General features: G+C 44.7%; 1 protein-coding gene across 1 annotated transcript in view; it reads left to right on the forward strand.

Moving 5' to 3' along the window:
* Positions 1–1,829: 1,829 nt before the first annotated feature.
* WDFY1 (WD repeat and FYVE domain containing 1) overlaps positions 1,830–13,493 on the forward strand; it is a 43,591-nt gene continuing 31,927 nt past the window's right edge. Inside the window, exon 1 of the mRNA XM_082690410.1 lies at positions 1,830–2,097. Coding sequence (XP_082546536.1) covers positions 1,961–2,097 — 137 coding nt within the window. The 5' untranslated portion in view covers positions 1,830–1,960. The remainder of the gene's footprint in view (positions 2,098–13,493) is intronic.

Raw genomic sequence — 13,493 nt, forward strand, 5'->3', positions numbered from 1 at the left:
TTCTATGAAGGCAATCTGTGTAGTGTGTCTTGAAATCTTCAACACCACCCTGTTTAAAATTGCAATACCCTTAATCGTCCTTATCACCCTTCACTGTTTTATTTTTTCACAGCACTTAACACCTTTTAATATACTATGTAACTTAGTAATTTATTTTATTATCTGGTTCTTTCACTGGAGTATACGTTCTAATGGACAAGTGATTTTTGTGTCTTCGGAGCACAGCTGCATGCAGAATGGTGCCTGGCTCATAGCAGGCACTCAATAGATACGTGTTGTTTTAAAATGTCGTTTAGTAGCCTGTCTAATCATCATACTGTAAAAGCCTTGCAAGAACCATGTCTTATTAATCTTGCCAGCGTATGGTCCTTAGTAGGTGTATAATAAATGTTTGTTGAATAAATGAATAAATCCACGAATGACTATTTTGTGAAACATATGTAATTTAAAATTCATTAGCTATCTTAAAAAAATAGTGAGAAACAGGTAACATTAATTTTTAAAATATCTAACTCAGTATATCTAAATTCTATCATTTCAACATGTAGGCAATAGGAAAATTATTAATGAAATATCTTTTTGTTCTGTTTCATACTGCGTCTTTAAAATTCAGTGTGCATTTTGCCCCCATATCATAACTCAATTTGTACTAGTCACATTGTAAGTGCTGGATAGCCCTGTGTACCACACAACTGTATTGGAATTCTTCAATTCATTAGTCAGAATAATACAGTGTTGGGGGGAGTGTGGGTTGAAGAGGGGAGGTCTCCAGAGTCAATGATTTTCTGGGTCCCCATCATGACCCTTTAACTTAGCTACTGATGTACTCCAGCCAAAAGCTACCGGAAACACACTTATAGTTGAGCATGTTGGGTTGGTTGCTAATTGGCAGAAGGCATATGATGAGAACTATGAGGCATTGGTGAATGAAAGAACTTATTGTGGGACTTAGGTTTGTATTAGGTGATTTCAGGGAGGGTTTAAGGAAGAAGGGTTTTCCTCTGGACTGGGCTGGATGCTGTTAAAAAACGGGGATAATTCTATGATTGAAGGTTTTAATTTGGTCAAATGGGAGGAAGACTAGGCAGAAGCTAAATCTGTAATTGATAAAGAAACAGGAGTCGCTCTAATTGGCCAGAATAGAGGGATATTTGTTCATTTTCATGGCTTGAACAATTTCATGTTTTGCTGTGTTTATATATGATTATAGAGTGGCATTGTCTAATGTTTATGTTCCGCAAGAACCAGCTGTGAGCACCAGGCCAGCTTCCAGCAATGCAGGCGCCTGGCTCAGAGTACCAAGCCAACTCCTGGAGTTCTAGAGCTAGCTACTTTCCTCTTTCTAATAACTGTGCGAGTTTAAGCAAGTGATTTAACTTCTCCATGGTCCAGTTTTCTTGTCTCTAAGATGAGAATACAAGAACACTCACCTCTCAATCTCTTAAAGTTTATTAGCAGCATTAAGTAAGACAATCCGTGTAAAGAAACTGGAATAGTGTCTGGTATATAGTCACCACTCAATGAGTGTCACTTATTGTCATTCAAGGAATCTAAACTGCCCTATATTTTTTCACAATTCCAGTATCTTGGAACGTCTTCCAAACAATGGCTTCTTAGAATAAACACAAAGTAGTATTATTTCCAGAAGACTCTGGTTTGGGAGACAATTCCTCATCCCCTCCAACTGCTCAATCCATTCCTGGGTAAATGCCTTCACTTTCCAACCTTTATCACTTCCCGCGTCCGCAGGAGGCGCGGTCTGGAGCGCTCCGCAGGCCTTGAGAGTTTTGGGCTGCGCGGCTTCCCCAGGCAATACGGGCCGGGGCGGCAGCACTCGGGAGCTTACGGCGGCGCAGCGCCCACGCGGCCCCGGGAGCCAAAGCAGAACCCGCGCGTCCCCGCCCGCCCGGCCGTCAGCTGATGGGCCGCCCGCCGGGGAGGCCGCCGCCGCCGCGCGAACATGGCGGCCGAGATCCACTCCAGGCCGCAGAGCAGCCGTCCGGTGCTGCTGAGCAAGATCGAGGGGCACCAGGACGCCGTCACGGCCGCGCTGCTCATCCCCAAGGAGGACGGCGTCATCACCGCCAGCGAAGACAGGTAGGGCCGGCGGGTGGTGCGCCGGCCGAGACGCGATCGGGGCGGCCCGTACTCCCGCAGGCGACGGGGTGTGGGGGCAGAAGGGTCGGCGGTCTCCCTCTCCGCGTGGGGGCGTCCTCGACCCCCGGGATTGCGCCGCGCCGCTCCAGTCCGGGATCTTCACCCTTTAGCTCCAGACCCTGGTCCCACCGCGCTCCTCCCGACCGCCCCGCGGTCCTATGGCGTCCTTCCAGCCCAGGACCCCAGTCCCGGTGCGCCCCTTTAGTCGGGAACCCCCACCGCACCCCCCAGCCCGGGATCCTCCCCCCCCTTGTAGCCCGGACCCCGGACCCGCCCCTCCAGCCCGGGACCCTCGTCCCCTTGAGCCCCTTCAGTCAGTGACCCCCCCACCTCGCCTGTCTGTCTCGGGATCCTCACCCTTTCCAGCCTCGCAACCCCGTCCCACCGCGCTCCTTCCAGTGCGGGACTCCCGTTCCTGCTCTCCTTTGTGGGGTTTTGCTTGCTCCTCGAAAGCGTCGCGACCTCTATGGGGTGGGGGTGGGGGGTGCTTGGACCTCGGCGGTCAGTTCCAAGCCTTGGAGCCAGGAGCACTGGCGGCAGTGCCAGGGATTCCCTGCTCTCAGCAGAACTCCGGGGCTTTCACTCTCTTACTTCTCTGCTCTGGGGTTGACAACTCTTTTCGCACAGCACCAGCTCCCTAGATCAATTATTATTACTTTTTTTTTTTACAGCTGCTATTACCATCTGAACTCTTATTTACTACATAGTTTTTTGGGTGTTTTTGTTTTGTTTTGTTTTGTTTTGTAAAAGAGATTTATCTTTGAAAAGGTTAGATGCTTTTATTTCAAGGAAAAATTTATTTTCCACCGTTAATGGAAAACCAGTATCACTTGCCATAAAGAATTAAACTCATAGCTAAAGCATGTCTCTATGCACCTCAAGTCACTTCTTTCCAGCTCATTGGTCGGCCCAGGGCTGTGTGATTGGATTGAAGACATATTATTTGTATTAAAACTTTAGTGTTTTTAAAACCTTAAATGTTTAAAAGGTTTGTGGCTTTACGGTGGGAATTTGGAGGAAATGACAGATGTTTGCAGAGTGAAATTGTGTTTCCTTGCTACAATGAGTGCTCTTAAGTGGTGATATTTCAAAAGTCATAAAGGCCTTCGGGAAGATGGGAGGTACTTGCTGTCCCCTTAGAGCTAACAGCATAGTCCAGCCCTCTGCAGTCATAGCTTTTGAAGTACTGTTGAGAGGCCTGCCCTGATTGGGAAGAGAAAACCTGAAGCCTCCAGTGCCTACTTGACCTTTGTATTTTGCTTTTTGAGGCCTTTTATTGTAAGCAGGCAGTAGTCTCTCCAGTTTATTTGCACGTAGCTAACTTCAGAGGAGGTGGGGAGCAGTGGAAAGACCTGGGTGTTGGTGTGCAGAAGCTGTAAGGGAAAGGGAGATGCACGTAACTAACTTCAGAGGAGGTGGGGAGCAGTGGAAAGACCTGGGTGTTGGTGTGCAGAAGCTGTAAGGGAAAGGGAGAAGGGGGTGGGAGCATGAGCCAGAGGGAGAAGAAGGGAACGTGGTGGGGCGGGGGGCAAAGGACACAATAATGATATTTGCATGATATGAACTTAGATGCAGACAACATTTTATAAAACTTAGCTATCTTATTTAGTAAAATATCGTGACTCATGCATGTTGGATAAATTGCTGAATATTTGAGATTACTGGCTAGGAGCAGTGCTGATAAATGTTTTATGGAAAGTGATTACTTAGCTGCTCTGGGACTGAAATGTTCTGGGGGAGCCTTAGATCAGCTCATTTTTTCACTGGGGCACAGCAGGGCCCTTGCTGATGACTGGACCAGATGATGCTTGGAGTCTTGTGTTTTTCATTTGTGTTTCAGGCCCCCTGGAGCTTCCTTGAAGGTAGGACATTTTTGAGCAGGTGCCTTACTTTATCAAATTTATGAAAACCCTTGGCTATGGGTTTTTGTTGTTGTTGGATGTGCTGCTGCGTCTTTACATTGTCATATATGTGTGCCATCCTGTTCATTCATTCATTCATTCATACATTCATATATTCATTGATTTATAGATTTGGAAATACTGTACCTATTGAGTCCAGGCTTGGGTAGTAGAGCAGGGGTGAAAAGTCACAGCATCTGCCCTCCTGACTTGTTATTCATTGATTTTTATGGCCCTTGACCTGATGGAACCAGCATATTAGGGAAACAGAATACTGACCACCCTTATTCATCAAACAAGCATTTATTAGACATTGGGCTGGATCTGTGGGGTAGAGCGACAGTGATGCCAAAATCTCTGTTTCCAAAGAGCTGGACAGACCGGTGAGGAGGTAGCCCTGTGCTCTCAGCTTTCAGGGTGCTGGGGAGACACCGAGGAAAGAGTGTCCTTGAGGGCCAGGGTTCCAGGAAAGCCTCGGAAGAGATGTCACTGGATAGAGGAGTGGGCTGTGTGAAGGAAAGAGGGTGCACAGCCCTGCACCAGGCAGATGGAAAGAACAGGACCACCATGAAGGACCACCGTTACATCTAGGTGACCAGAGCAAAAGGTGTATGAGTAGCCATGGCAGGGGAGAGTCCTGAGAGCTGGAGGGCCTAGTGTCCAGTTTTGGAAGGGCCTTCCTTGTGCTCCACTCTTAGGAATTGGATTTCAGTTTGCCGGTATTGAGGAACCATGAGATTGCAAAGCAAGTGATGTGATCAGAATTTATACTTTGGAAATAACAATGGCTAACCTTTTAACCTTTTCAGTAGCTCCAAAATTCAGTGTATTCTAAAAGTCACAGGTGGGTTAGTTTGTTTGTTTGTAAACTGGGCCTGAAAACTCACTGGTGCAAAAACTTGGCCTGAAGAGACTAGACTGTACTCTTTATTTATCCCATGCTGTGTGAGTGCTCATGCGTTCTCCTGCAGAAGCAGCCGTGCATGTAACCTCAGGGGTTGTCCCCAGGTCCTGCTGGGGGTTTTTGGAACAGACAGTGGGTTTATGCATCCCACTGTGGTGGGCCTTTAACGTTTAGGAAATGGAGACATAAAGGATCCTGAAGTCACTCCCCAAGGCCTTATAGCTAGTAAGTGATTGGATGAAGATTTGAACCCAGGTTTGATTGGGAGGCTCTGGTTCTTTCTGCCATCATCCAGCTGCGTGTTTGGGCAAAGTGAATCCAGGCAGTATCCGTCACGGATCGACTGTTCCAGCAGCAAGTGTAAAATGCTAGGATTCTACCTTTTGCTATGATTCAATTATCCTTCCTTCTTTTATTATTTTTTTTTTTAGACAAAGCTTACACCTTTTCTGTATAACTTCTGCTTTAATGCTCAGAACACTAACTCAACATTTAAAGTAGGTTCCAGCTAAAGTTAATTCGTTTTATAAATGCTGAAAGCAGCGGGAACTGGCTTGAGAGCATTTTGAGAGGAAAAGTGAAAGATGAGAGGGTCACGTGAAGTTAGTGTCCAGTTTTCTAAACTAGACCAGTGGTTCTCAAAGAGGGCGGTTTGGGCCCACAGGGGAGTTTGGCAGGGTCTGGAGACATTTTGGTTGTTGCAACTGGAGGAGGGTATTGCTGGCATCTAGTGGGTAGAGGCCAGAGATGGGGCACAACATCCTGTAAAGCGCAGGAAACCAGGTACCTCATGAAAAGAATTACTAGCCCCAGATATCAGTAGTGCCGTGTTTGAGATACCCTGGGTTGGGCTTCGTGTAATTATTTATCTGGTCTTTCTCGACAGTGGTTCTCAAACTTGAGCCTGTATCAGATTCTGACACTGAGGCTGGGGTGGGGCTTGAGAGTTTGCCTTTTTTCCAAGTTCCCTGTGATGTTGATGCTGATGCTGCTGGTCCAGGAACCCCACTTTGAGAACCACTTTCTATCAGAGTTACTTGTCCTGGTGCTTGCCTGTGTAGGCCCACTGGGGGTGAGCACTGTATACTTTGCCTTCTTTTCTGTCAGTTTCTGGGCTATATTTACCTGGAGTCATTTATATGTACCCATCGATTTCCCATTAAAACCAAACTGGGGGGGCACCTGCGTGGTTTAGTGGGTTAGGCCTCTGCCTTCCACTCAGGTCATGATCCCAGGGTCCTGGGATTGAGTCCCGCATCAGGCTCTCTGCTCAGCAGGGAGCCTGCTTCCCCCTCTCTCTGCCTGCCTCTCTGCCTACTTGTGATCTCTCTGTCTGTCAAATAATAAAATCTTTTAAAAAAATAAAAAATAAATAAAACCAACCTATGTACAACAAATCTGAAAACACACAATCCCCTCAAAGAGTGTTAAACTCATGTGGAACACTGAGCCTAATTCCATTGTACCTGGAGTCACTGGAAATGGTTTGGCCTGTGAGCTTAGGGGTCTGATCCGAAATGTTGGAGTTCCTGTACCACAAAGGGTTAACAGAAAATGGGACCTCCTCTCTTGTGTGCATTCATGTAGATTTTGTTAGTCATAATTACCCCAAACTCCTTTGTCACACTAGACCTGAATTGGTGTTTTTAACTTTCGTTTGCAGTGGCCTGAACTTGGGAACTGCTGTTTTTCTGCTTGCCGAGTACGCTACGTTTGTAAAGCTTAAAAAAAAATAATAATAAAAAAAATTCTTGAATCAGTAAAATAGGACGGACTGTCTCTCTCTCGAGTCAGGAAACTGTGAAAGTAAAAGTACTAACCTGAGTGGTCAGTTTAGGAACTTGAACTGCAGCAGTCATTTTCCTGAACAGAAAACGAGACTCAGCTTTCTGAACAGAACTGCAATGTGGTTAGACGGCGAGAAACGCTTTCCCTGGACACATTTGCCTTTTGAACTTTTTCTTTTCCTACGGACTGCACCAAAAATTTCTTAAGAGTCAGTGGAAGGGTAGAATTTTTAAAAGACAAAACTTTATGATAAAGCCTTAGAAGTAAGGCAAGGCTGCTGTCCTGCCGTGTTCGTATTTGGAAGACAGTTGGAGGATGGACATGCTTATGCCCTTGCATCAGGGTCTGGGGGCCATGATCGATTTCTGCTAGGAACTCAGTTTCCTGGCCACAGTCAAACAAAGGCAGATCTCGTCTGTTTTGGACTTTGCCCTTAGGCTGGTAATCCCTAACAATTAGAGAAATCCAACTTTTAACATATATGGGTACATCTACGTTTCTTACTGCTGTTATGTTGACGTACTTGCTTCCTTTTAGAAACTTCTAAGCATATTAAGGTAGTTTGAGGGGAAAATTACATATTTACTGACTGTTCACATGGAAGCAATTTTGAATCAACAACTTGATTTTTAAGCGTTACACTTCAGAGAAAGCCTGGCATAGCTGGAAGCTGTTGCCTTTTACAGAAACCCAGAGTGTTAACTGCTGTGTTTTTGTTGTCACACAGTGCCTAAAAGTAGACTCTTTGATTTGTGTTAGAAAATAAAATGAAGAAGCGAGAAGGCAGGAAGCATTTATTCCTCTGTTGTCAGGGTGGCCCTTTACTGTGAGGATCACTTTCTTTTTATAGCATAGTCGAGAGCGGATTCTGGATCAGAATGCCTGAGATTGAATCCCAGCCGTGTGACCCAGGGCGGGTTGCTTATTCTTTCTGTGCCATAGTTTTCTCATCTGCAAAATGGGGGTAGAATCTGCCTCGAAACTGGGTTAATTAAGATGCAAAGTGCATTGAACAGTGGCCAGCGCAGGGAAGGCACTGTGTATGTGTTGGCTGTTATTATTTCCCATGGAATTATTTTAATCTCATCAAAAGCTAAAGAGTTTGCTTTGCATGTGTATGTGTGTAAATAAAAAACATTCTATATGAAGTAGCACAATAACAATTTGGGGAGTCACTTACAAGCCCAAGTTCTTGTAACTGTCTTTGAGTCATGTCTTCTCATCATTTCCATCTTAGTCAGGAGTCATTTCAGTCATGAGTTTTCTGTTATAAAATCTTTGCACTGCTGTGTTCGGGGGCCCCAAGACCACCCATCAGTTCATTGATTCATCAGGATGACTGCTAGCATATGGTCGTCCTTACGGCCATAGTTTATTACAGCGAAAGGACATAGAACAGGTGAAGGAAAGGTAAGGGGCGGAGTCCAGAGAAAAGCGGCTTGAGCTTCTGGGAGTCCTAACCCTGTGTAGAGTCACGCAGAAAGTGCTCCATTCCTCCACCATTGACTTCTGACCACACACGTAAAGTATTGTCTCCCAGGAGGCTCATTAGCGACTCTGTACCCCTGCTTTTAGAAACTTCTCCCAGATGGAAAGCCAGTGGGCAGTGGTCTCTCAGCTGTTAGTTTGAAGGAATCAATAAACAGACCTGGTAGGAAGAAAGAAGCGTGGAACAGAATTGGAAATGAGGCTGCTCTTCCTGAGTGCCTCAAACTCTGCTCCTGGGGGGTTAGTTTAACCTTGTGTTTCGAGACGTGTAGAATGGATAGAGTTTGGATAGAGTTTGGACTTTATTTTTCCCCTAAGTTGAAGTGTTTAATGGACCCTCTGTTGACGCCTCCTGCCTGGATCGCTTCTACTGCTAGAGGTTCTGATGGCTTTTTAGCCTTCTTGGTAGCACAGAGGTCACCAACAATCATTTTGATGCTAACAGTGAGCAGATAACGACAGGAATGGTTCCGCAAGTAAAAAAGAAAACACGTGTAGGTAGAAAACCATCCGTCTGACTTCTGGAGAGGCATTCCTCATGTAAGAGCTGCTGGACGTGCCATGTAAGTGGCCTTCCTCTTGGGATTAGAAATCTGCCTGTGACAAAGTCAGGAGTTCAAGCGTCATCATCACGGGGAGTTAAAGCTGTTCAGAATTCCTTTCCTAGACTGTAGAAGGAGATGGAAATTTAAATTTTTCTCAGCCAATCTAATTTTCCTTGGGGGGGGGGGGAGAAGGTGGTTTCCTTGCCTTTCTGTTAAGATAGTCAGTTCAATAAAAATCTAGTGTTTCCCCTTTTTGTTACCAAAGGAGAAAGGCCTCTTTCCACAGCAGGAATGAAGAGGGCAGAGTTCAGGAGACTTGGCTGAAAGGAAACTGCTATTTACTTGGTAAAAGCAGACTGCACTGATGACCATATCCTTTTCCTTCTCTTGTAGGCTAGCATCCTGATGTTAGAGAAAGCACTGAGGCTTCCAGAGTTACATTTGGTGTCTGTAGCCCTGGAAGTTTAGTTAGAGTAGGGAAGAATATCCTTTGCTGAAAGTAACAGAAATGTTTGGTAATTTATCAAGACATGAAATAGTATCAGCAGTCCTAAAAGTGACTGGGAAATCAGATTTCCTCAAACGTAACTAGTGTAAGAGTTTAAAAATATCAGGGCTTGGGCTTAATTTGTAACATTTGCTGTCCTCTGTATTCTGTGTTTAATTGGTTAATTGAGTAATCCTCGTTTATCAGTTTATAATGTAAAAATGGTTGAATTGCTTCCATTTAGCTGTTTTGGGATAATTAGGGTGTTTTTTGAGAAATTTAAAAAGGGGCGCCTGGGTGGCTCAGTCATGTGGGCGTCCAACGCCTGAGTTTAGACTGGGTCTTGATCTCAGGGTCATGAGATCATGCCTGGGGCACAGCACTGGGTACGAAGCCTACTTCAAAATGAAACAACAACTGGTTTTAGAAATGCTGATGTGTCGGTCTAGACAGAATTTGGCCTTGTGATTTTACCAAAGCACTGGTGTGCTTTTTCAATCTATTTATCAAAGTGTGGGCCTGATTTTCAGGGTAATCATATTGGAAAATAAACTGTATTGAATCCAGATGTCCATCTCACGGAGTTTTAGGTTTAAAAGTGATACTAATCTGCACTCCCACAAGATGCTTTCGGGTTGGAGAGCCATTGCTTTTCACAAGAACCTGCTTGGAATCTATCTTCATTCCTCCTCTTTCTAGTTTAAGCAGATGAGGTTTTATAAATGCTTGTGATTTCCTACATTTTCAACTGGCTTTTAATGAGTGTTTATTCAGTACTTTTAAATCCTTGATACTCAGTAAAGGCCATATGCTATTTTTATCCTTCATTTTAAGGTCAGAATCCTAAGTATTCTTCAGAGTATTTAGGGGCACCTGGTTGGCTCAGTCAGGTAAGCGTCTGCCTTTGGCTCAGATCATGATCTCTGGTCCTGGGATCCAGCCCTGTGTCAGGCTCTCGGCTCGGTGGGGAGCCTGCTTCTCCTTCTGACTGCCACTCCCCCTGCTTGTGTGTGCCTGCTTTCTCTCTCTCTCTCTCTCTGTCAGATAAATAAATAAAATCTTTAAAAAAAAAAAAAAAAAGGAGGGTATTCTATTTTTGGAACAGATAGCATCGTATCACTAAGTTACTGCTATGAAACAAACCACTTCAAAATTCAGTGGCTTAAAACAGCAAGTACAGTTGACTCTTGAACAACATGACTTTGGACTGTGCAGGCCCACTTCTGTGTGGATTTCTTATAGTATAGTACTAAATGTGTTTTCAGTTTGATTTTTTTTTTTTTAAGATTTTATTTATTTATTTGACAGAGAGAGATTATAAGTAGGCAGAGAGGCAGGCAGAGAGAGAGAGGAGGAAGCAGGCTCCCCGCTGAGCAGAGAGCCCAATGCGGGACTCGATCCCAGGACCCTGAGATCATGACCTGAGCCGAAGGCAGCGGCCCAACCCACTGAGCCACCCAGGCGCCCCAGTTTGATTTTCTTAATAACTTTTTCTCTTAAAAAATAAGTGCCCATCGACTGATGAATGGGTAAAGAAGGTGTGTGTGTGTGTGTGTGTGTGTGTATTTTTTTATATACATATGATGTATATAACGGAACACTGGCCATTACAAAGAAGGAAGTCTTGCTATTTGCAATGACATGGTTGGAGCTAGAATATATTACGCTGAGCAAAGTAAGTCAGAGAAAGGCCGATACTGAATGATTTCACTCATATGTAGAATTTAAGGAAAAAAACAGATGAAGATATGGAAAGGGAAAAAAAAGAGAGGGAAGCAAACTGTAAGAGACTTTTAACCATAGAAAACAAACTGAGGGTGCCTGGAGGGAGGGGGTGAGAGGTGGTCTAGATGAGTGATGGGGATTAAGGGGCCCACTTGTGATGAGCCCTGGGTGTTGTATGTAAGGGATGAATTCTCCTGAAACCAGTATTGCGCTGTATATTAGCTAGAATGTAAATGAAAATTTGAAACAAAACCCAAAATACGTGTTAGTCAAGGGAAATTTTGTTAAGTCACTGTTCCTGTTTAGCATGGAAGTCAGGATTTCTTTGTACCAAATAAGAGCTTCAAAGTTAGACCTAGACTTTTCCACACTCTAGATTTGCTTGGAGGGAAAAAGTTACTTAATTCTTCATGTTTCCTTATTGTTTAGAGGTTACTGCTTTGGAGGATAAAATGTAGCATTTTCTAAAAAGGGTTTTTTAAAAAAAAAATTGTTCTTAATTTACCATATAAAAGCTGCTCAGCTTTGAATTATTTACTTTTGTAATGTTTTGAAATGTGAAATTTTCATCATCCTCTGATAAAAGAGCAATAAAATTGGACAAAACAACCAGACAAACGGATGTTGGTTTGTTTGATTTTAGGACTTTGACTCTCCTTACTTTTGCTACGTATAAAATGGAGGTCTCAGCTGCCGTCATTGCCGTGAGGATATGACATCGTGTTCTCAACCGACAGTAGCCTTTCTTGGATCGCGATGTGTTTCTAGAATATACGAAGTAGCTTTATCTGCCATTACAGTTCACTTGCTGTGAACTTAGAAGAAGTCAAGCAGGGGCACATTTATCACGAGGCACGGTGTGTTGCCTTGTGTCTTTCAGGCCTTGTGGCCCTGAGTCTTTTGGGGTCTTCTCTTTCCTGCCTTTCTGCGTCTGATTCCTTCACCCACCTGTGCCCCTTGCTCACTTCTCCTGGTGGGGGGGGTGACATTCTCAAGGTTGTGTCCACATAGCACTTCTAGTCCTTGAGTCCCAGTCCGTGGGTCCGTGTCTCCTTTTTAGCTCTGGGTGTGTGTGGCCCTCTGCAAGGACCTCCTGCAGGCATCAGATCCCTGACGAGACTTGATGGGGGTGCGACAAGCTCCAGACTTCAAGGCCTCACCCGCGGCAGGAGTGTCTGTTGAAGACAGAATCCGCCTCAGAAAAGAACTGTCAGGGAGGGATGACCAGAACCTCTTAGGCTCTGCCTTACTGAAGAGAAGTGGCTGTAGCCTGCTTGGAGATGCCTCGGATTCTAGAGCCTGCGCTCCCCCTGGAGCGTCAGTCCGAGGCCTGTGTCACTCCTCAGCCTTGTTAGCTCCTGTTGGGAGTGATTTAACGGATGCATTCGTAGGGAGTGCACAGTCTTTGCGTTTATTTATTGATTGATTTTTAAAATTTTATTTACTTAAAAGAGAGAGAGCCCAAGTGGGGTGAGGGGCAGAGGGAGAAGCAGACTCTCCGCTGAGCTGGGATCCTGACTCAGGGCTTGATCCCAGAATCCTGGGATCAAGACCAGAGCTAAAGGCAGACGCTTAACTGGCTGAGCCACCCCAGGGGTCCCCAGTCTTCACATTTAGATAGCTGCCTTGAAGTTGAACAGATAACATCCTTGAGTGCCTGAGGGCTCGTGAAGAGTTGTTTAATGGTTGGCTTGTTCTTCTGCTTACCGAGTGGAGGTTGGGGACCCTGGAGTTCTCCGAGTTCTCCGAACTCCAGGACCTCCCCCTCTCCCCGAAAGGGAGCCGAAGGCCTCGATCGGCTGCTTCAAAGGCGTGTTCCCAGCCTAATTACAACAGTTAGATACATCATTTTACATTATGCTTTTTTTTTTAACAAAAAAATGAACATTTCATAACATTTTCTCATGGGTTCATAGTCTTTGCAGCTATTTTTTTTTTAAGATTTTATTTATTTATTTGACAGACAGAAATCACAAGTAGGCAGAGAGGCAGGCAGAGAGAGAGGAGGAAGCAGGCTCCCTGCTGAGCAGAGAGCCCGATGCGGGGCTCCATCCCAGGACCCTGAGATCATGACTTGAGCCGAAGGCAGAGGCTTTAACCCACTGAGCCACCCAGGCACCCCTTTGCAGCTATTTTTGATGACTGCGTAAGCATACTAATTCAGTAGCTTATCTGAACTCATGGTTTTCAGAACTAATTGTAATGGTTATGTCAACTGTTGAATTAATATGACATTAATCCATTTCATTATTTAACATTTTCCCCCAGTTTTTACTCCTTGGAATGATGCTCATAGGAACTTTTTAGTAATGTGTGATTCTTTTTTTCCTATTAAATAATTTCTTCAGACTCACTTGCCAAGTGTGGAATTCCTAAATCACTTTCTGTTGCCATTACTATTAGTAGGAGTGGTAGCAGCCGTATTAGATAGGAATCGTTTTTCTTAGTATATGGAACAAATTCTGGCCGAAGAGTGAGTTCTGATTTACAGCGCTGGC

The sequence above is a fragment of the Mustela nivalis genome (assembly GCF_964662115.1).
Source record: "Mustela nivalis genome assembly, chromosome: 11".
In the NCBI taxonomy this organism is placed as follows: domain Eukaryota; kingdom Metazoa; phylum Chordata; class Mammalia; order Carnivora; family Mustelidae; genus Mustela; species Mustela nivalis.